Raw genomic sequence first — 22,607 nt, 5'->3', positions numbered from 1 at the left:
AGCAGTTTGAAATGCCTATACAAAACTCAGGTTTCATTTTTTAAAAAGTAGGAAATCGGTACTAAATCTTGACATGGGGTTTTGTTGTTGTTTAGTCGTTAAGTCGTGTTTGACTCTTCGTGACCCCATGAACCATATTGCGCCAGGCCTTCCTGTCCTTCACTGCCCTGAGTTTGCTCAGTTTCATGCTCATTGCTTCAGTGATGCTATCTAACCATCTCATCCTCTGCCGTCCTCTTCTCATTTTGCCTTCAATCTTTCCCAGCATCAGGGTCTTCTCCAAAGAGATCTCTCTTCGCATTAGGTGACCAAAGTATCTGACCTTGAGCTTTATTATCGATCCTTCCAATGAGCAATCAGGGTTGATTTCCTTTAAGATTGACTGGTTTGACCTCCTAGCAGTCCAGGGGACTCTCAAGAGTCTTCTCCAGCACCAACAGTTCAAAGGCATCAATTCTTCGGCGCTCAGCCTTCTTTATGGTCCAGCTCTCACAGCCATACATTACTACTGGAAAAACCATAGCTTTGACTATCCGGATCTTTGTCGGCAAGGTGACGTCTCTGCTTTTTAATATGCTATCTAGGCTTGCCATAGCTTTCCTCCCACGGAGCAAGCGTCTTTTAATTTCATGGCTGCAGTCTCCGTCTGCAGTGATCTTGGAGCCCAAATAAATGAAGTCTGTTACTGCTTCCATTTCTACCCCTTCTATTTGCCAGGAATTGATGGGTCCAGATGCCATGATCTTAGTTTTTTTAATGTTGAGTTTCAAGCCAGCTTTCGCACTCTCCTCTTTCACCCTCATCAAGAGGCTCTTTAGTTCTTCTTCACTTTCTGCCATTAGGGTGGTATCGTCTGCATATCTGAGGTCATTGATGATTCTCCCTGCAATCTTAATTCCGGCTTGTGATTCTTCCACCCTGGCATTCCTCATGATGTACTCTGCATATAGGTTAAATAAGCAGGGTGACAGTATACAGCCTTGTCGTACTCCTTTCCCTATTTTGAACCAATCGGTTGTTCCGTGACCAGTTCTAACTGATGCTTCTTGGCCCGCATACAGTGGATGGTTGTGTAAAGGCTGATGTGGTCACATCCTATCCTTAATGGATGCTAGTGACTTACTCATGATGATGCTAGTGGCTTTCTCATAATGGCACTTCATGAATGAAGCAGATTTCCTGCCAGGGTTCTGGAGTGGTTAGTTTGAAATCTGCTTAAGGATAAAACCTCAGCAATCAGACTGAAGATTCCCTATTTCTTGGCTTAGAGAGCAATCAATATGAATAATACTCTTAGCTTATCCTTGGTCAGCCTTCAGTACAAAGTGGAGTTTAGTAGATGAAGCAACTTTGCTTTTTGGTAACAATTAATTCTGCTCATCATTCACAATGAAGTGGTTCTTGTGCCTATCCTGCTATTGCTTTTTCATTCCCAGCTGTGTAGTTAGAGGAGATGATGTCATTTTATGTATGATATTGACAATCTGATTAGGGTTCTGTCCCTTTGCTTCCACCTGACCTGCTGTGCTCCAAAATGAACTATACCTGCAACTTTGTCTTTTTCCTAGCACAACAGCACCTCCTGCTGACTCCAATTAAGAAAGTGTCAGAGGAAAAAAAATCAGACACTGAATTCAAGCTAATTTATGCTATATTCTCTTTTCTGTAGCTGCCTCCCCTAAGTGAAATGAAGGTATATTACAGTAAGCCAATGTTCAGTGAGGGCTCCTCTTCATCAAATAAGGATTTTTTTTTTTTTTAATTCTCCACTGCTCTTTTCCTGGGGTATCCCATTTGCCTTTACTTGGGAATTCCCCAACTGAATTTCTTGATTTGTGTCTCTACTGCAAAAAGAAGCTCTTCACCTTTCTGTTCTATATCCAGATCTGTAAAAGAAAAGAAAATAGGGTTCTTCTTTGGGGGAAAATGGGAATTGAATATTACCTGCTTTACAAAGCATGACTTTGAAAGAGCACTATAACTCCTTCTCATAAAATGTTTCACTATTTTAAGTTAACATATGATTCAAATCACTATATTGCTGGAAGGGGAATTAAAATAATATGTGCATAGTGTTCATCTGAAAGAGTTCCAAGACACCCTGCTATCCCAGGAGACTTATAAAGTTGCCTTTTTGATAGAAACTTGAACAGATTGACATTTTTTCAATTTTTGCATCTAACATCCCACACTAATGAAATTTACAGCCTCTAGGACTTTCCCTTTGACAGCCCTATGCTGCTCCAGGATATCAGGCATGTAACTCACTATCAAGCCTAAATACCTATAACTGAATCTCAGTAGCACCTTCACTTTTTCAATTTTATTGACAACTTTTTCTTTTTTAATTTGAATATCCCAACATAGGGCAGGGCTATGTGAGTTCTGAGATGTCACCATACTGCCCTAATAAGCGTCCAAAAACAAATTAGTTAAATCTTCTGAGAAACTTCAAACTTGCATATTTGTACTAGCCTAACTCCTCTGTGAATCTTACGAGAAGAAAATACTCATACCCATTCAATTTTGTAAACCTGAGAAAGTCAGGAAATAGAGGGACCAAAGGAACACCCAGAAATCCAATGTGCTCAGTTAACAGAAAACTCTTCTGCACATTTAGGTAGGAGCTTTCCTCCTACTTTAAGTAGAACTTGGCCCCGATGGGCAGATTCACAAGCTACAATTCTAATGTGCTTCTTGGCCTCAGCTTGGAAGAAGATATGCATTTATCAATTATGCTAATGATAACATTTAATTAAAATGAAAACTCTCTAACAATATACATTTTAAAACATGCAACTCACAGACTCTTTCGTTTAAGACCCAACTGTATATTATGTGAAAACGCACATCACGGTAACCCTATAGCCTTTTTCAAGTTGGGAACCTTTTTTCCTTCTGAAAATTCTAATATTTAATACAAGGGATAAATGAGGCATCTCACCCTTTTCCCTACTTTTGTTTGTGTGTTTCAAAAGCCATAAGTTCAAAACCAGCTTCACCAGCATTTCTTCCCTCCTGAAGGGTTGTTTTCCAAAGAAAATAGTGTATTAAGTGGGTCATTGTTGTTGAGAGTGGTTTTTGGTCCATATAGACAAGTGATAAATTTACAGCTCTCTCCCCAGTTCATCAGTGGGTGAGCCTGAATACAACAGAGGATAATCCAATATATTTTTAATATTCTGAAAGGTTGTTTTGTGTGGTCTCTGTAAGAGAACAAGAAATCTCTCCCACTACAGTGCTATGTTGTTTATGGCATGCGCCTTTACTAATAGATGGATTCAGCACAGCATCTCACTTGTATCAATCGCACAGGAATAGAATTAACAGAGCCCGGACATATAGAGAAGGTTCTGGGCTATGAAGGATGACTTTATGAATTGAGATTGTTTCAATTGCTTGATTGATTTGCTGTTAATTCTTAGAAAGAGACCCAGAGAGGATTTATATTATTTGAAATAAGTACTTGTTCATTTTTTAAATGAATTTACAGCCAAAGACCAAATTAAATTATTGTGTATGCCTTTTGCTTTAAAGTAAATGAGATTTCTCCATTTGGGGGAGACGTTGTTGTTGTTCAGTCGTTGTCATGTCTGACTCTTCGTGACCCCATGAATCATATTGCATCAGGCCTTCCTGTCCTTCACTGCCTCCCTGAGTTTCATGCTCATTGCTTCAGTGATGCTATCTAACCATCTCATCCTCTGCCGTCCTCTTCTCCTTTTGCCTTCAATCTTTCCCAGCATCAGGGTCTTTTCCAAAGAGTCCTCTCTTCGCATTAGGTGACCAAAGTATCTGAGCTTGAGCTGGAGGAGATGGGCGGCATATAAATTTAATAATAATAAAAATAAATAAATCACCTTCACTACCCCTGACATGAAACAGATTTAAAAAGAACAGAAGCCCCACTTCTAGGAAAAGTAGCACAAGAAGTAGCTGCTATTTTTTTTATTATTATTATTTTGTAACTTATCCAAAGTAATCATTTTTTATTCAGGATAAATCTTATAATATAACATCACTGGGGAGAAAAGAACTTGACAATCAGTTGTAGTGTAAGGGCATTGTAAACAATAAATGTCTTATTTTGTTCAATGTTCAGATTCAATTAATTCAGAGTATAAATGCATTCTCTTTCAGGACTGATCTCTTTCTTCTGAAGAAACTGTTGTAGCTATGTTGTCAAGAGCCCCAGCTTCTGCATAAAGAAAGAAAAAGTAAAAGCGTGTCTGCATACAAGATAGGGAAAAAGGCACTCTGTAACAGTGACTGCTCATTTACAAAATAATATTGATGTTAGTCAAAACTTTTGCACAGGTTCTCAAAAAAATCAAGACATCCCTAAGCTATTAATTTAATCCTGAGAAATCAATTGTTGCAACAGGGAAGCACTTATTGCAACCTCAGGCCACTGAAGAGCTTTGATGCATCTAAAGTAACACCAGTGCCTTACTAGAAAATACCTTCTAAAAATTGGCTGGCTTTGACTCAAAGATTATTGCTTCATTGACAACAGTGCTTTTATCAGACTTGCAATTACAGCCTTAGCCTTTCATCTTCCTGTTATTTTTTCTTCTTACAACTAGTTTTCTACCTTATACACAGCACACATTTTAGAAAAAAAGATTATATGGCCTAAAAACCTGGAAGTAATTTTGGAATTCATAAATACTTCCCCCCCAAAACATATTTCAACATAATGCCCCTAAAATAATTATAAAGTTATTTATCATTGAAAAGCTGTAATTCAATATCCTCTCTGTTTGATATTGCATTTTCCCTTTCATTTTTACACCCAAATATCTCAAAAACCCATTAAAACTGAAGGGATGCTTACTAATGTCAGAGTTAAAATGCCAACAGCATTTTATAATCAGTATGTATTGATATTAACAAATTATCAGTATTAATATTGACAAAATTCTTTTTATTCTGGACCCTCAAAAGAGTCCCAAGTTTCCATGCCTGAAATCTAGTAGAATACAAAACAAAATGTGGAGAATAAAGACAGAGGGAAAACAGCACACAAAAGTTTAAAAAGGGAGAGAATTCTTGCAGAAAAATAATAAACTACATGCTAAAAGGAAATAGTGAGGAAGCCAACCTGATCATTCTTGGGAGAATCAGATTCCAGGATCAGAGACTCTTGTTCAAAAACCTTTATTCTGCACCCCAGTCAATCTTACCCATGGCCTAATTTTGGGCAACTGAGAGCTTGGCAGTAACCAGCCAAGGAGGATTTGTCCAGCTAAGGAAGAGGAACATCTGGCATATGTCATAGCATTTTGATTGGGGCACCAACCCAAGTTGAGCAAAGACACTCCAAATCCCAGAGGCCGCCAGATTAGCTTTTCTAAATCAGAAACTCCGTTCTTGAGGATGAACACGACCCTATACAACATAAGCTAAGAGCTAATCCTGGACTGGCTTTCCTATTGACTAGTGAACCACTGCATGGTTTCTCTGTTTAATAGTATACTGACTATTAGCTGGAATGGGAAGTTGGTACATGTCACTATATGGACAATGAACTGTTATTTTCTTCTCAGGGGCCCTCATGCCTAGACAACTTGAGCTCTGAGCAACAGCAATTTGTACATGCAATTTTGTATGTCCCTATTTTAAAGTAGTAGCACAACTATTCACTTTACATGGGGAAAACTCTACTAACCTTTAAGATGTAAATAGGCCAAGAATTCAATTATTGTACGAATAATATTGTTATACGTCAGCAGTCTTGTAGAAGCATCTGGAAAAAAATCAAGTATTATTGATTCCATGACAGAATGAAGGTGAGAAGACTAGACAAAAGTAGTCGTTAAGGGTTAACTATGAACAATGTTCTAATAACTTGAAGCAAATATAGGGGTCACTTCTTGGAAATGAAAGTTGATGAATGTAAAACAAACTGTTTGGGACTATCCACTGGAATATAGAATCTTTAATAGAAAGATTAAAGATTTGGTTAGCTTTCATTCTTTTAATATAATAATATTTCTCAAGTTATTAAATATCAAACATGTCAAAATATCCATATGTTCTTCTTAAATGTAAATTGTTCTTCTGGGGTGGAAATATTTGTATCTTTGTTTTATGTGTCTATACTTTGTTGATTATACAGTCTTTCGCTGCCTGAAAAATGCATTGCATAGACAATGGAGGGTGAATTCCCTATCCACACTCTAGGAATTTTTCCCAAGCAGATTTGGAGGGCATTCAAGATGATCAGGGGAGGGGGAAAGGAAGGACCAAAGGGAGACTCACTGTGCAAGTGAGTCTATTCTCACAACAACTGAATGATAATCATATTAACTGTATTTAATTTAATTTTAATGTTTAATATTTAATTTTAATAAAATACAGTGAAATCTAATTTGGATTTCATCCTACTCCCATCCACTACTGTTGGTGATACAGCTGTCCAGCTTAAACCTAGGCAGGAAACCAGGGCAGCCCTTCAACCAGATAAGATTGCGCATTACGATTTAGGAATTAAAAAGAAATCAGGAACAGCTTTTTAGATGTGATTGGAAATACATATGAGGAAAGTATTAGAAGAAGAAAAGTTACCTGCTTTTATATTTTCTTCGAGATGTATGTCACGTTTACCAGCTAAACCATGTTTGTCACTAAAAACTCTGTTTATTGCATCTGTAAATAAAACAAGAGGTGAGATCAGGTTTTATTACTTTAACAGTCACCAGCATATTGTGAGATATCCTCCCACCAGGTCAAAAGGTTCTCAACAAAAATATAACAGGTATTTTTTGATGGAATGGTGCACATTGAATGAGTGGGAAAAAAAGCATTTCACTTGAAGTGACACACCAACTGTAAACCAAAGTGTCTGACTTACAGCAACACTGGCATACAACACCAGCAAATTCAGCACAATGTCACACTGTGGGTGTAATCAATGCAGCTGTTGATACAATGAAGAGACAGGCAAGGTGTTGCCATCCAGGTGCTGTTGGACTACACTCCTAACATTTCTCATTTTGGTTAGAGCAGCTAGGAGTTGAAGTTCAGTGGCATCTGGAAGGTCACAGCTTGGTCAAATCTGGCATAATGCAAATGTCTTGACTCAGCCAAATATGGGACTTAGCCATTGTCACTGAGTTAAAGAAAAGCACCTCTGATACAATATCCACTTTATAGCCATTTATTTGTTCATTCTTGAATAGCCCTGGTTGAAAAAGGTGAACATATTTGGATGCACATAGTGTGCTGACTTGGGCTCAATATGTTTGCATGATAAAATGTAACATAGTGATTGCTTCCTTTGATTTTAAGAAACATAATTATTAAGATTGTTTATTTTTACAGTAAACTGCAATTAGTTTACACAAATAGCCTCCAAAAGCCATCTTACATTCCCCAGGTGGCTCTTCTCTCCCCCTTGCACTGGGCATTTCCTTGAGGAGCTGTTCAATACGACCTGAAACAGATGATGGCTATTACCTATCCTCAGAGAAAATTGAACCTGAAAAGTAGATTTCCTTTGTAAGGAATGGAGATTTGGCCATCTTTCATCCACTTTGCCACCGTTCATTTGAACCCAACACAACAGAATAAAATGTTCCAAGTGAAAGTATTTGAGTTCTGTTCTTAGACAATATATTGATCCTGCCTTACTTTTTGTAAGTAATCACCACCCAGCTACTGTTGTATGGCTTTAAAGTTATTCCTACAGTGTCCAGGCATAGTATTTTAATTAAAATATTGAGTAATCTCAGTGTGTCTAGCGTACACAACAGGCAGCAAAGGACATCTTTAGCTGGTTTGCTCTCAAATATTTTTAATTAATTCATTTATCACATACTTGAATACCACCCCCCAAATTAGCTCCAATTGAGCCCGCTGCTGATTAGCAAAGGATACATACTGGGATAGAAACATAGAATTGGAAATGGCTGTTTAGGCTATAAAGTCCAAGCCCCTGCTCAGCGTAGGAATTAACTAAAAGTATCCCCAACAGAAGGCCATCCAGCTTCTTCTTGAACATATTCAGTGACAGACATTCACAATCTCCCAAGAAGTGTTTCCACTGGCAAACTGCTGTGTTAAAGTCTTTCCTAGCATTTAACCAGAATCTGCTTTCCTGAAACCTTTCACCCTTATTATGTGTCCTGCCCTCTAAATGATAGAGGAAAAAAACGACCTTCTTACGTGACATCCTGCCAGATACTTTAAAAATGCTACACTATCATATCCCCTAAACTCCTCAATTCTTCTCAAGGATAATCACCCCCAGCTTTTTCAATCTCTTCTCATACAACTTTATTTCCAATCTCCAAATCCTCCTCCTCCTTGTTCCCTGCACCTCTTCCAGTTTCTCAGGACACGCTACTTGTACTGGGGATGTAATTAATGCAGGATCATTAGTTCCTATGATTTGGAGACTATACTTTTGTTGATGTAGCCTAAAATTACATTTGCCTTTTTAGCTGTAATGAACATTGCTGACTCATACTCAGTGTGATCAACTACATGACAAGATTTTTTTCATGCATATTGTTACCAAAGCAGGTATTCCTCATTCTGTGCCTTACATTTTTTTTTATTAAGCAAAGGACCTTACATTTGTCCTTGTTCAATTTCAATCTGTAATTTTCAACCAACTTCTCTAACCTATAAGTACCATTTTTAAAAAGTATTATTGTGTTTGCTTATTTGTATCATGAACAATGGAAGTTGTTTTAGATAGTAATAATTAAAAACACAAATCACCAAGATGGTCTGTTCAATTATTCCCCCCCCCCCAATATAATTGCCTTTCAAGAAAGATGGGAGTTTTTTGCATCCATTTAATTGGCAGGTTCTTGGGCTAAAGAAGGTACTCTCCCTTGCCCTAAAATTTCAATCCATATGTGATTAATTTTCAAAAGCAAATACATCTTTGATTACTGGGAAGTTTAAAGAAAACAAGTAAGTCCTTCCAACTGATCACACAAAACTGGAAAGAGAGTGTACAGGCTGACATTATAGAAACAACAGTCTGATTTCAGTGTGAACTGGTAGGTAGCCTCCATATAACACACCACTTTTTTCAGAACATTTTTATGCTAGGGAAACCTTAAACAAAAAACATTTTCAAGAACCATATTCCTTCTATTTATGAAATGGAACCAGAAAATTAATCAGCATATCCAGGAAGATACTGGTATGTCAGATTAATACACAGACTTGGTCTGGAAGTGAAATACGGCTCTCAGTTCAAATTGGTTTGCTCTTAAGAGTTCAAGTGAGGCAATGGAGGAATTTTTCCTTCAAAGTACTCAACTGAAAATAGGTTAAACTAAGCCAGGGAGAGCCATACCTGAACAATTTCATACACTCTCCCATCAAGCAGGGAGTGAGAGCTAATATAAAATATTATATATCTCATTTCTCTAACATTTCAACTCATATGCAAAGAACTATAGAAACTATTATTCTTCCAGACTGTTTTAAATATATATAAAATGTTTGGACTCACGTGGGCCAAGCAGATAACCAGCACTATTCATAGTCCATCCTCTTTTCTCTTTAGCCTTACAGAAGGAAAAATTGCATGATTAATTTTGTACATATTACCCAATATTTCTTTTAAAACAGAGATACCATCTTGGGAATACAGAAGTACCCACTTAAATGGACTTCATCATGTTTCATTACAATAACTTCTATTTATTTGAAAAAAAATGCAATTAACCACAAGATGTTGGTTTTGTGCTGGAATTTGCATAGGATACTTTTAATTTCAAAAACAAGCTGTATATTATTGGACTAAATCAACTGTATACAAAAATTAATTTTAAAATCCTTTAGGATTTCAGAGAATGCAGAAATAAGTTCCACAGACTTTATAGGAATTAATCAATTATTTTCCTTGGGTAAAAATGCTTAGGAGTTAGAACCCCTGAGTTTTACATCTCAGTAGCAAGGATTTAATCTTAGGTCTGCTCCTGGATTTTGTCAAAAGATTTGCATCCCTTTCATTTCAGTCCCTCTGCTCTTCTTCAACAAATTGCTTGTGCCTCCCCAGCTGGACCTGATCAAATCTTTGCCAGTGTGATTGATTTTTCTCCTGCCTTATCACTGCCAGATGCACTTAAGAGACAGACATCCCCCGGTGAGCCACACTTTCGTAATGATGTCCTCAGCTTGAAAAGGGACCAGGAGGTCAAGTCAGGGCACATGCTGTGGGAGTTCTTGTCATCCGCTGAAAGACATGTGAGCAGTTGAGAGTGGGGTGTGCTTACTTACTTTTTTTCCCCCCTATCCATGCCTGGACAAGTCCCTGCAGTTTTCTTGGCAAGGTTTTTCAGAAGTGGTTTGCCCTTGCCTGCTTCCTAGGGCTGAGAGACTGGCCCAAGGTCACCCAGCTGGCTTTGTGCCTCAGGCGGCACTAGAACTCATGGTCCCCCAGTTTCTAGCCTGATGCCTTAACCACTGCACCAAACTAGCTTACTTACATTGCTTACGGATAAAACCAGCCCAAACGTCTCTGAGAGAGCAGCGCAAAAGATCAAGCAGACAAACAGGAGACCAGGATGCCGCTGCATCTAAAAGGAGACCAAAATCATTTCATTTCCCACCTTCCCCCGTCACTCTTGGCCCCCGGGCCCAAGAAGGTCTGCCTTTCCAGAAACAGACAAAGAAATGTGGAAATTAGTTAGGATTTCTGAGATTTTATGGATCTGTTTTAAAGGAGCCCCTAATCTTAGAAATTAGCACGTGCTCCTAGCCTCCTAAACTTGGGGCGCCCGCGGAAAAAGAAGTGGCAGGGTGAACAAGATGGGGACGGTGAAGGAAGGTACCTTGCCCCGAAGCTGAGGGTAACCTTGCCTGCTGAGGCAGCCTGCTGGGTCGCCCGATCGCAGCTGGCAGGAGCGAGGCCAAGGGGAGGGGTCCCTGGGTCGATCTCTCCTCCGGATCTCTTCAGTCACTGCATGGCTCCGGCGTCAGCCCAGAGACGGACCCTGCGGATGAAGCGCCACGGGGAGCAGGCGGCAGGGAGATCGGAGCGGTCCCAAGCCCGCTTCTCCTCGGCTATTTATGAGCTGCGGTACAACATCATTACTAGCGCGCCTCGTCACTCCCTGGGGGGGGGGTATCAGGAGCCGCCCACACCCTGTGGCCGTTTCCCCTCGGCAAGGCAGTGCATTAGGAAGGGCAAAAAATTACGCCAACTCAATTAGAGACATTTGGAAGCTGCAGATGGCGCGCAGCCCGGCCAATTACCTTTCATTACGCCCGGGCTGGCCCCCGCGGCGGAGCCGTGAAAAGACCGCGGCTGCGAGCGAGCGAGCGCGCGCCCCTCGTTGCTTCCTCCTCAAGTTCAGAAGTTCTTTGTTGCTGGTCGCGAAGGAGGCGGCGTGGCGGGAAGAGGGGGAAGGAGCGCTTTGTATTTCCATTATGGCTATTATATGCCATCAGATTCACAGGTTTTCCAATTACAGCGTTCCTGGCTTCAGCCTTTTCTCATCTCTCGCCATCCTGGCGGGAAAACAAGTTTCCTTTGGAATTCCTTTTTTCTGATTCAAAGCTGGTTCGTTTCTTGGTTTTCTGGTGCCCACTGGTTTTCTGTTCTTTGATAAAGTTTGCTTTGTCTCAATAAGCCCGCTGGCCCACCCAAGACTGACTGTTGTGGAGGCAAAGATGGCAACAAATGAGGCCTGTCCGTTTGAGTCAAGGGGGCAAAGTTTCCATAACCAGCCAAGTTACTTTGGCCCCCTCGAGTATTCCTGCCCCATCCTTAACAGTAAAAATACAGTAAGACATTGAATAGCTAAGGATTCACAACACTCAAAATCCTCTGCTGGCTTCCATTATGTCTACCTAATGGTAGGGCAGACCCTGCTTTTCAAATCAGTTTTCTTTGGAGCAGGAGCATTGAAATGCAGGGCTTCTTTTCATGTGTTTGTTTCTAAATCCAAAGTCCACAGGACCAAATGGCTCAAAAGAGTATACTAGTTTACCATAACTTTTAATCAGGCAAGCATGGGAGAGCCAAGAAACACTTAAGTCCAAAAGTTAGGTTAGGTGCTTGTTCTGTCAGACCTGCAGTTTAAAAAATCTCACAGTGAAGATAGATTGAATATATTGATAGAAGTATAGAATATAAGAGTAAATACACAAGGAGTGACATAATGAAAAACCATTTCTATACCTTTTCTCCTGTCTGAAATCCCAAGTATAAAATAGTGAAAGTGTAAATGAACTTGGAGTGACTCATCTGAGGTAACATGGTTTGCATTGTATTGTTGGGCACTCTGCCATAGTAGGCAAAAAAATGTATTTAGCCTCTACCCTGACAGATAGATGCTATTAGTTGTACGTTTTCTTCTTGTAGATAAACTTGTAAAAATTTGTCTATTGACAGTACATGCACAGCCACAGCAATACATAATTGCACCTATACTTTCACAGTGGTTTACCCAGCAAATTATTGTTTGAATTATCAGATAAATTGCAGATTAAAATGGGCTTATATAAACATGCAAGGAGAAGCTTCTAAATTCCATTAGTGATGTGTCTCATCTGAAAATCAGGTGTCTGATGCCATATTTGGAGCTGTATATAAACTGCTGGAATATATAAGCTGAGGCTAGAGTAGAGTGCCTAAGATATTCCACTTGGTTAAGAATTTGATTGACCTTGACAAATATAGAGTATTAACATATTTTTAGATGTGATGAGATTTATAATAACTATATGTAACAGAAGAATGTTATATTAGCACATAACAAAGAGACTGTTAGTAATAAATATGATGGGCACAAATATTTAGGATTAAGGATTCCATACACCTGGCTATGAAATCTAAATGTACATATATATTATTTTGTAAGTTTGTGTTAATTTTTGTAAGATAATTGTTGTTACTCAATGGAACCCATTTTGCTACAAAGTGGGAAAGGGAAGGGTTATTGAAAGGCCAAGTCAAATCCTGAAGTCTAGGAAAATTACAAATAAAATATCTTTTTTGCTGTCATAAACTGGAGTAATTTTCTTTATTCTGATGGTTTGAAGCTAGGTGATTTATACATTTCTTTCTCAAATCTTTGGTAAAACAAATCTGTGTTTATCAGGTGAGTAGACAAAGCCTTTTGTATTATTAAGGATTCAGCCTAGCAGTTTTCTACTTCATTTTTTGAACTCTCCTCTTTTCTTCTTTTATCTCAAACTAGATTGTCAGGATGCAGTTAAATAATTTTTTTCTCTATCCAGATGCATATTGTTCCTTCGTTCTGCTTGTCAAGAATATTATTAGTCCTTTTTTATTTTTTCAGTATTGACATGTCTAGTTGCGCAGCCAGGATAATTCACAGTGAGTATTATGCTGCACTTTTATGTTAGCATTCAAATAAGTCCATTGTCCAAATCAAATTGCAGTTTAATATTGTGGGTTGACTTTCTAATACATTTACTCCTTACTATTTCTCAGCATGAAAAATAACTTTAGGAGGTTTTGGGTGCTGGATTCATCTTCCAGTAAAAGCTTGTGTAGGAATGTGTGATAGAATGCTCCATCTTTGGCCCCTGTCCTTTTGGAAAGTAATCTTCCTGACTGCTCTGGGCAACCATCCATGTTTTCTCCTTTTCATCTCCAAACTTTGGCTGATTTTGAAGAAAATTAGGAATCAATTCCTTGTTAGCCATTTTCTCTTTCCAACTTTGTAAGTAGCTCTCTAGGCTTCACAGACGTTCTATTCCTATCTTCTCATATCTTACTCATTAGCAAATTATAACCTCTGTTCCAGGCCAAGGAAACATCCTGGGTCATGGGATCCCTATCAGAAAAACACAGCCTTCTGTCAGCTCCACAGCCATGCTGATGCCTTTTTCATGGTTGATTTGTCAACCTGAAATTCTTGAAGGTATCTAGACTTACAGTATTATTTCATGAATGAAGGACTCCTTCCATTTAAGGAGAAAAGTAGGATCTAGTGGATGCTTCTTTCTGAGGAAAGGTGGTGAGAAAGTATTTTTCCTGAAGACCAACAAGGAGTATGATTTCTGTTGGGAGGCTACTCCAAAGCACTGGCACTACCATGGAGAAGCAGTGCTTTCTAGCTTCTGCCCTCCCCCCACCTGTCAAAAATATGGGACTATAAAGAGTTTCTGCCTGGAAGATCTAATGGATGGGCCAATTCCAGTTGAAGCAGGTGGTCTTGCACATACCCAGGTGCCTAGACAGGATGACAGATTGATAGATATCTCAACTTTTCTAGTATCTGCAGTAAGCCCCCCCCCAAAAAAAACTTTGCCTGCTCCAATATAAAGTCAGAAAATAATAAACAAGAGAAATGGAGAACAATTGCCTCTTTCCTTTGATGTGCTTCTTACTTGATGTTAACAGCTTAAAACTTAAGCTGTTGAAAATTAAATTAAATTAAATCAATGAGTTCTATGATCTCAGCCATTGTAGCTTACAAATCATCAGTAATAGATTAGTGTATTGTGAACCACACTGGTTGCAGTTTATGTAATTTACTTTGATTAAACATACCATAGCTTAATGTGAGGTGTGAACTTCCTCCTTGTGGATATTGGTGGGAGACATTAGGGATGTTAGAAGTTTAAGTTTTAATTTTTTAAACTTAATTAAGATTGCTTACAATTCTAATGATGTTAAAATTCAGGGTGGTTTCCAAGTTTTGAATCTCTGCAATCAGAAAAAATACTGAGTTCAGTAAGCTTACTCCCAGTATCTACAGTACATCTAAGAGTGCAACCATGTCCTGAAAGCTTAACTGGGAGATTTTCTTAGTTATTTGTCTTGGATTTCTATGTTAGTTCCTAATGGAAAAATAGGATATAATTTTCTGTACCTTGGGCAGTGTGACTATGAAATTTCCCTGGGGATATGGTGATGTGTATTTTTACAATGAGCTTTTGTACTTCAAAATTTATCATTATGAAATGCCTCCTACATTTCTGTTTTGCCCTATATGTTTATTGCTTTCTTACAAGAAAGAAGATGAGAAGAAACTGATTCCATCTCAACCATTGGTATGTTTTACAGGGGGCACTTTATGTACCATCTCCTTAATATAAGAATAAACGTAATCAAGCTTTTTTCCCTTTACCTATGTTAAGTTCTCAAATATTGTTAATAGAAATGCTATCCTTCAACTGCAGAAATTCCCAGGCTAACCAAACAAGAAACAAGGATAACAATCAATTCAAAGTAATTTTTAAACCAAAACAGTAGAAATACTATACTCACCAGATTAAAACCAAACTCATATGTCCCTGATCACAAATCAAATTTAGGGCCAGGTAAGTTATCAAGACTTTAGTAACAACTCAATAGCAAACCTGAAGAGAAGCTTCTGAATAGGGCTATAATATCTGGGCAAATTTAGATAGGAAGTTCATGTAGAAGGAAATGATTCTTTAACAGAAATGTAGATTGTATAGAATTTAATTTGGATATATCACAGAATATTTTGCTATAATTGTATCCAACCACACTTTTATCCAAGGAGTTCAAAGCCATTTTCTAACCTTAAGTTGTAAGTTAGGATCAGAACTTTGTGGTTAGTGGGGATTTGAACCTAGCTTTGCAGTATACAAATCCAGTATTACCACACTGAAAGTGCCATAGTGTCAATGAGGAAATAACATTTATGCCACTTTGTAAAGAGAATAATTCATTTTCTTTGTCTCCAGTTTTAGATTTTCAATTAATAGTATTACAGGAACCTATTTGAACTTTTTATTTGCTACTATCTGGAATTTGTTTTTGTGACCTAAACTGAGTCATTTTCTGCACCTTTTAGGTTTGAGAAGAGGACATGTTGCATTTGGTCTCTATTAAAAATAGAACTACATAATAAATAGTCAGACTGTCAGAAAAACAGACATATGGATGTAGGGATGGCTAATGTAGTTAGATGCAGATACCAGGATATTTGAAAAAAATATTCTGGGACCATTAGCGTGAGTGTTCAAAAACCTGGGGTAAGTCCCAAAGCTTACAAATTCTTGATTACTCAAGCACTTACATGCTGAAACATATGGTGTAATAGGCATTGTAAATTATTGTTGTTCTTTGAAGTCTTTGAAGCTCCTTCACTGATATTACTGAGGTTTCCTGGCACTTTTACTTCAACTCATTATTTTCTATCCATTTAGAGATTTCAGTCAAGGTATTAGGTATTTTGGGGATAACACAGTTATACTTGGTGCTAAGATGCTGTGGCCCTGCTATCTGCAGTCTTCTAAAGCCCTGAATATATTTTCTGTACGTGATATTTATTCCATATATCATTCACACTAATTGCAGAAGCTGCCTTTATCTTTTTTCATTTTGTCACATTTGTGAGAACAATTGAGATTTTTTTTAATCAACTGAGAACAGAAAAAAGTGATGGAAAAACATGAAAATGGATGGTACTAACAGAAGGCTCATTTTCCTAGTATTTTCAAAGCCTTTGCTATTGTTTTCTCATTATCCAATCTTGCCTAATGGAGTGGGAGGAAGGACATGAGTAGAATCATTTGTCTATTTTTTACCTAACGCTGTGTCAAACTGAAGTAAATATACCTATTGAAGAAGCATCTGTTTTCTCTTCCAAGTTACATGGCTGTTTATTAATGGTTTTCAACTACTATGAAAAACAGTTTGTTCTGTATCAGTAATTTATCATATCTTTGCTGTACCCTGTTCAGTTCCATCACCAGTAGAATGCTCCAAATGGACAATTACACCTGCGAAAGGTCTTCAAAATGTCTCCACTACCACCCCTCCAATACTGAATTTATCTTTATGTCCCATAACTATGGAGTGAAAGGGAAAGAGAAGACAATGACAGAGGGAGCATATTATTCCAATTTCTTATTCAATAATGGAAATCTAATGCAAAGCCAAATAGTTTTTTGGTCCGACTGAATGTGGCTGTTCTTTTGTGGCAGGGCTGGAAAAAATCATATAAAGAATGATGCCATCATAATGATTGTCTGTGAGGGTTCTTCACTTTCCAAGGACTGGACATGCCATAGCATAGCAAATCTGTTCAAAATATGTTATTGCAGCACACCTGTAGCTGGGATGAGGTGCTGCCTCAATGTGGTTGTTCCTTTTCTAGTTGCTACTGAGCTCCTTGCAAAGCTCCAAGCTCCAGGCAGGACTCCTACCAGGATATGCTGCTCACCATAACTTATGGTCCTGGCAATTGAATGATAGTCTTCTTGTCTGCTTGTAATAACTGCCAGTTGTCGCCTCCGCTTCCCTGTCTGTCTGCCGTTTGCTTATCACCTTTCCTCCTATACATACCCGCCTACCCACTCTATCTTAGCATTTGCTTTTGTAAGCTAAGAGCCCAAGTGGGGTGAGGCTACCTCTTGATGTCTGGCACATCCTTGAAAACACTAGGATGTGGTTCAATTATCATAGGCAGCTGGAATGCTGGCTTGGATGCTTGCGAGTAAAGGTTGAGTTAGTGAATGAATGTATGAGGGAAATGGGGTGAGAAGCATTTCTGCCACAATGGTTGTTTGCATACATTATCTAGGTCATAAAGCCATTATGAAAGTGTGATGAATGAAACCAGTCTCTAAGAAACAAGCTGCAGTTTGGTTGAGGGAGAAGCATGACAAACAATTAGTAGAGCCCTAAAGCTATAAGACAGTGTTGTATCTTAGAGATGGAAGTCTGTAATCTCTAACCACAATCCCTATTCATATGAACTGACTTGTAGGACCTTTAAAAACTATCCAGAAAAAAATATCCAGACTGTTCAGAAATATCCAGAAAAAAAATATCCAGACTGTTCTGCCATGTGCGTTGTGTTAGTCTGCATACTGTATATCATTCTAGCCCTTTTAATCCTCCCTTGCCTATCAAAATTTGTCCCATTAATTTTAATGGCTGTAACCACCTATATCGCACCTATGTGACCTCTCTTGCCACATTGGCCCCGACACTCCCAGTGGTTTACAGAGGAGTTGAGGGTGCTGAAGAGGGTCAAGAGACATCTAGAGCGCCACTGGAGGAAGACACGGACTGAATCAGACCGAACACATGTTAGAGCCGCTATTAAGGCCTACATTGTGGCGATAAGAGCGGTGAAGCGCCAATACTTCTCTGCCCTTATTGCGTCTGCAGAGTGCTGCCTGGTGGCCCTGTTTCAGATCACTAGATCCCTCCTTGGTAAGGAGGAGCTGGAGATTCATTTGCAGGGCTGCATGGAGGAATTTTCAGAGCACCTGCAGGATAAAATCGCTCGGATTCGTTCCAAGTTGGACTCCGAGCGTGGTGCAGGGTCTGGGGAGATACCAGGGGATCGTTCTTGCCCAGTTATCTGGGAACGGTTTGATCCTGTTGTTCCTGAGGAAGTGGACAGGATCCTACAGACTGTGAGGGCCACCACTTGTCATCTGGACCCATGTCCCTCCTGGCTGGTGAAAGTAACTTGGGAGGTAACATGTGGTTGGATCCAGGCGATAGTTAATACATCCTTGCAGGAATGTATTAACTATTTCCAGTGCCCTTTAAAGAGGCGTTGGTGCACCCCCTCCTCAAGAAGCCCTCCCTGGATCCTACCATACTGGACAATTTCTGTCCAGTCTCCCACCTCCCCTTCTTGGGGAAGGTGGTTGAGAAAGTGGTGGCATCACAGCTGCAAAGGGTCCTGGAGGAAACAGATTATCTGGACCCTTATCAGTCAGGTTTCAGGCCTGATTATGGAATGGAAACAGCATTGGTCGCACTTATGGATGATCTCTGGCAGGAGTGGGATGGTGGAAGTGCGACTATCCTTGCTCTCCTTGATCTCTCAGTGGCTTTCGATACTGTTGACCACGGTATCCTATTGGGACGGCTCAGGCATTTGGGGGTGGGTGGCACAGTTTTGTGCTGGTTCACCTCCTTTCTTCGGGGCTGGTCCCAGTCGGTGGTGATAGGGAGCGAGAGGTCCCATCCTTGGCCCCTCCTCTGTGGGGTGCTGCAGGGTTCGGTTCTCTCTCCACTCCTTTTCAACATCTACATGAAACCGCTGGGTGAGATCATCCGTCATCATGGGATGCAGTATCATCAGTATGCTGATGATACTCAATTATATATCTCCATCCCTGGTGAGGTAAGTGATGCCGTGACTGCCCTCTTGCGGTGCCTGGAGTCTGTGAGGGTCTGGATGGGGAACAACAGGCTTTGGCTGAACCCTGATAAGATGGAGCGGCTGTGGGTTAATGGCTCCTCTGTATCCGGGATGTTGTCATTGTTGGTGCTGGATGGGGCAGCACTGCCCCAGACAGACCCAGTGCGTAATTTGGGGGACCTCCTGGACTCATGGGTCCTGCTTGAGCAGGTGGCAGCTGCGGCCAGGAGGGCTTTTGCACAGCTTCGGGTTGTGCATCAGTTACGCCCTTTCCTGGACCGGGATGCACTTTGAATGGTCACTCATGCCCTTGTCATCTCCCAGATAGACTACTGCAATGCGCTCTACATGGGGCTACCCTTGAAGAGTATCCGGAAGCTTCAGCTGGTCCAGAATGCAGCCGCGCGAGCTATTTTTGGGGTCCGAAGAAGGACCCATATAACACCTTTGCTCCCTGAGCTGGATTGGGTACCGGTTTGCTTCTGGGTCCAATTCAAAGTGTTGGTTATCGCCTTTAAAGCCCTACATGGCATGGGGCCAGGCTACCTGAGGGACCGCCTCACCCCCATGATTTCAACCCGTCCCACCCGATCTCACAGAGAGGGCATTCTCCGGACCCCCTCAGCAAAAGAACTCCAACTAGCGGGGTCCAGAAGGCGGGCCTTCTCTGCTGTAGCCCCTGCCCTTTGGAACATCTTGCCCCCGGAAGTGAGACAGGCCCCCTCACTCCCGGCCTTTTGGAGGGATTTGAAAACCTGGCTCTGCCATCTGGCCTGGGGCAGGGAGGGAGGTCATCAGAAATGGGGTTGGCTAGCCCCCTAGAGGCCTGGTGTTGCTTCCATCGGCCTCTTGGATTTTTTCTCTTCCTTCCATTTTGTATAAATGTGTTTTTCTTTTTTATAAATTTTAATTATGTATTTATTTGTTTTAATTTGATGTAAACCGCCCAGAGTCCCCCATTGGGGGGAGATGGGTGGGGCTAAGTCAAATTAAATAAATAAATAAATAAATAAATAAATAAATAAATATTGCAACTGCCTGAATCCTAAACTCCTTTGGCACTAAGCCAAGCATGGCTCCAATTTGATCCAAAGAAATCCCAGTATTCTCTGCAGGGACCAACCACCCTGGGAATCTTTCACTGCAAAACATCAACAGCCTTGTGAGAGCAACAAATAACCACTTTTTTTACTTTATAATTTCTGACTGTCTCAACATTTATTTTCATCCCCTTCAATCAGATCTGTTTTCAGTTAAAAGGATCTTAATGTGTATTTCTACTATACCGTGAGTTAATGCCATTCACCTTGTCCTTGCTATGAAACAATAAACTTATTTTGGATTGTGCAAAACCCTTGAAGGTCCTGAGTTAAACTTCCTATTCAATAGGAGTTTAGATACATTCTTATGAGAACAGAATTCAGACAATAAGATGTGTCTTTTTATATCTACTTTCCCCCCCTAAAAACGAAATCCCATCCTTTAGAGCAAAAGTTTTCCCATGGTGGTTCATAACATTTTAACCATGATGTAAACCAAATATGAAAATATAAACAGCAGTTGATATTTTCACAAAATACAAACAATAATTTCTAGGCAAGAGGATCACTGTTGCCATTAGTGGAATATTAATCATAGATTTATGCTGAGTTTCTATGAATGTTGTCTGGGCAAGTGTTATGACTGATAGAAGCATAGTTGTGAATTCTGTTGGTGATACACTTTTTATTGAGTTTGTAAACACTGTAGTTGTATGTACTTTTACTGAACAAATATATAATTTAGATTGCATTATTACGATCAGGTGTGCCTTGACTGCCAAATTAATGGGAACATACAGTTGGGTTACACAAATATACATTGGACATATAAACATTTCTTAATTAGTGTGCGTGTGTGGGGGTACTATATGTATATGTATATATATATTATATTGTGATATGCAAAGGCCAAAATGATTGAATATTGATCTGATTAATACTAGATCAATAACAGAACTTAACCAAAAGATATTTTAAAATAAATTTTATTAGCTGTGTTTCTTCTGCCTGATTTATATTGTTTTATTTTTCCTATGTATTAATTTTATTATTGTAAATTGCATTGCAAATTGTAAAGATTAAAAGATGGAATAATTGTTTTAACAAAGAAAATACCTACTGTATCCCCAATATACCGTCACTGTAAGAAGTTATTCCCAGGTAAAGGTATGCAGTTTTGATTCTCAATATAGTCTGAATCAGCAGGGGCAAGGTTCATGATTAGTGTCCATCTTTATTAATCTAGTAAGTAGTACACTCACTATAAATGCTGTAAAGGAATTGGGTTTGAAAAATGCCAGGAGAAGTATAGAAATATATGCACAGATCATCTTTAGGTATTTTTCTTCCCGTGATACTAATGGTATTTTGCCAATAATTAAAATAATGCTAATTATACAGTAGATATATGTACAGTATTCACTTTTAAGATGTTAAATATAAACAACAAATAGAATGTTCATAAAAATATTAGAGTATTCTTTATAAGTACTTGATTATTTTTATGGGTACTTGATTCTTTGTGATTCTTTATGGATTCTTTATGGGTACTTTATGAGTACTTTATTCTTTATGGGTGATTTGTTTATTTATTTATCAAATTTATATGACCGCCCATCTCACAAGAAATGATTCTGGGTGGCATACAACAAAGATATAAAACAATAAACATGTCAAAAACAGTCATTTTTAAAAAGCATAAGGCATATAAGAGATTAGATTAGTAAGGGAGCCACCACAAGATCTCACCAGTCCCCTGGGACTCCCAGGCCTGATGACATAGCCAGGTCTTGAGGGACTTCTGGAAAATAAGTAGGGATGGAGCTGACCTTACTTCAGGAGTGTGGGATTGATGATGATTATGTGCTATCAAGTCAGTGTTGACTCCTTGCAACCACATAGATAGACCCTTTCCAAGACAATCTGTCCCCAACCTGATCCTTCAGGTCTTCCGATGGAGTATCCATTGTCATAATTGATTCCATTCACCTTGCTGTTGGTTGTCCTCTTCTCTTTTCTTCTATCTTTCCCAGCATTATAGACTTCTCAAGAGAGCTAGGTCTTCACATAATGTGTCCAAACTATGAGAATTTGAGCCTGGTCATTTGTGCCTCAAGTGAGAACTCTGCATTGATTTGTTTCATGATCCATTTGTTTGGTTTTTTTGGCTATCCATGGTATTCTCAGGAGTCTTCTCCAACACTAATGTTCAAAAAGCATTGTGAATATTACTATTTAGATATTACAGAAATAAGACAGTTAACACTGAATATACTCAGCAATATTATGAGCAAAAATACAAAATATAGAGTTTTAAAAAGTTTTATTTATAATCATTTCACTATTATTATAGTATTTTTATCATGCCATATGAGGCACTGTTTTATATGCTAAGCAATCAGAAGATAAACTACTTAAAAAATTTCAACTACTGTGAATTTTAATGCTAAAGTCAAAAGACTAAGCTGGTCTTTTA

The 22,607-nt window shown here is 39.2% G+C and overlaps 1 protein-coding gene across 5 annotated transcripts; it reads right to left on the bottom strand.

The window, feature by feature from the left end:
* Positions 1-3,887: 3,887 nt before the first annotated feature.
* On the bottom strand, positions 3,888-11,304 carry GAL (galanin and GMAP prepropeptide). 5 transcript variants are annotated; one of them, XM_007427291.4, is made up of 8 exons: positions 11,227-11,304; positions 10,803-11,045; positions 10,458-10,547; positions 9,479-9,533; positions 7,373-7,438; positions 6,571-6,651; positions 5,672-5,749; positions 3,913-4,198 (listed from the first exon to the last, which is right to left on the bottom strand). In XM_007427291.4, exons 3-8 carry the CDS (start codon positions 10,545-10,547, stop codon positions 4,137-4,139), a joined length of 432 nt encoding a protein of 143 aa, XP_007427353.1. In that variant the 5' UTR covers positions 10,803-11,045; positions 11,227-11,304; the 3' UTR covers positions 3,913-4,136. The 5 variants fall into 5 exon arrangements, with proteins under 5 accessions (XP_088002255.1, XP_088002253.1, XP_088002254.1 ...); XM_088146128.1 differs by lacking the exon at positions 11,227-11,304 and having other exon boundaries at positions 3,902-4,198; positions 10,831-11,160; XM_088146127.1 differs by lacking the exons at positions 10,458-10,547; positions 10,803-11,045; positions 11,227-11,304 and adding an exon at positions 10,074-10,404 and having other exon boundaries at positions 3,889-4,198.
* Between the last annotated feature and the right edge of the window lie 11,303 nt (positions 11,305-22,607).

This window comes from Python bivittatus, unplaced genomic scaffold (genome assembly GCF_059951505.1).
Source record: "Python bivittatus isolate LINGU-HERP-01145 unplaced genomic scaffold, Pbiv_v1 ctg000480_np1212, whole genome shotgun sequence".
Lineage (NCBI taxonomy): Eukaryota > Metazoa > Chordata > Lepidosauria > Squamata > Pythonidae > Python > Python bivittatus.
This window is presented reverse-complemented; position numbering and strand designations above follow the sequence as displayed.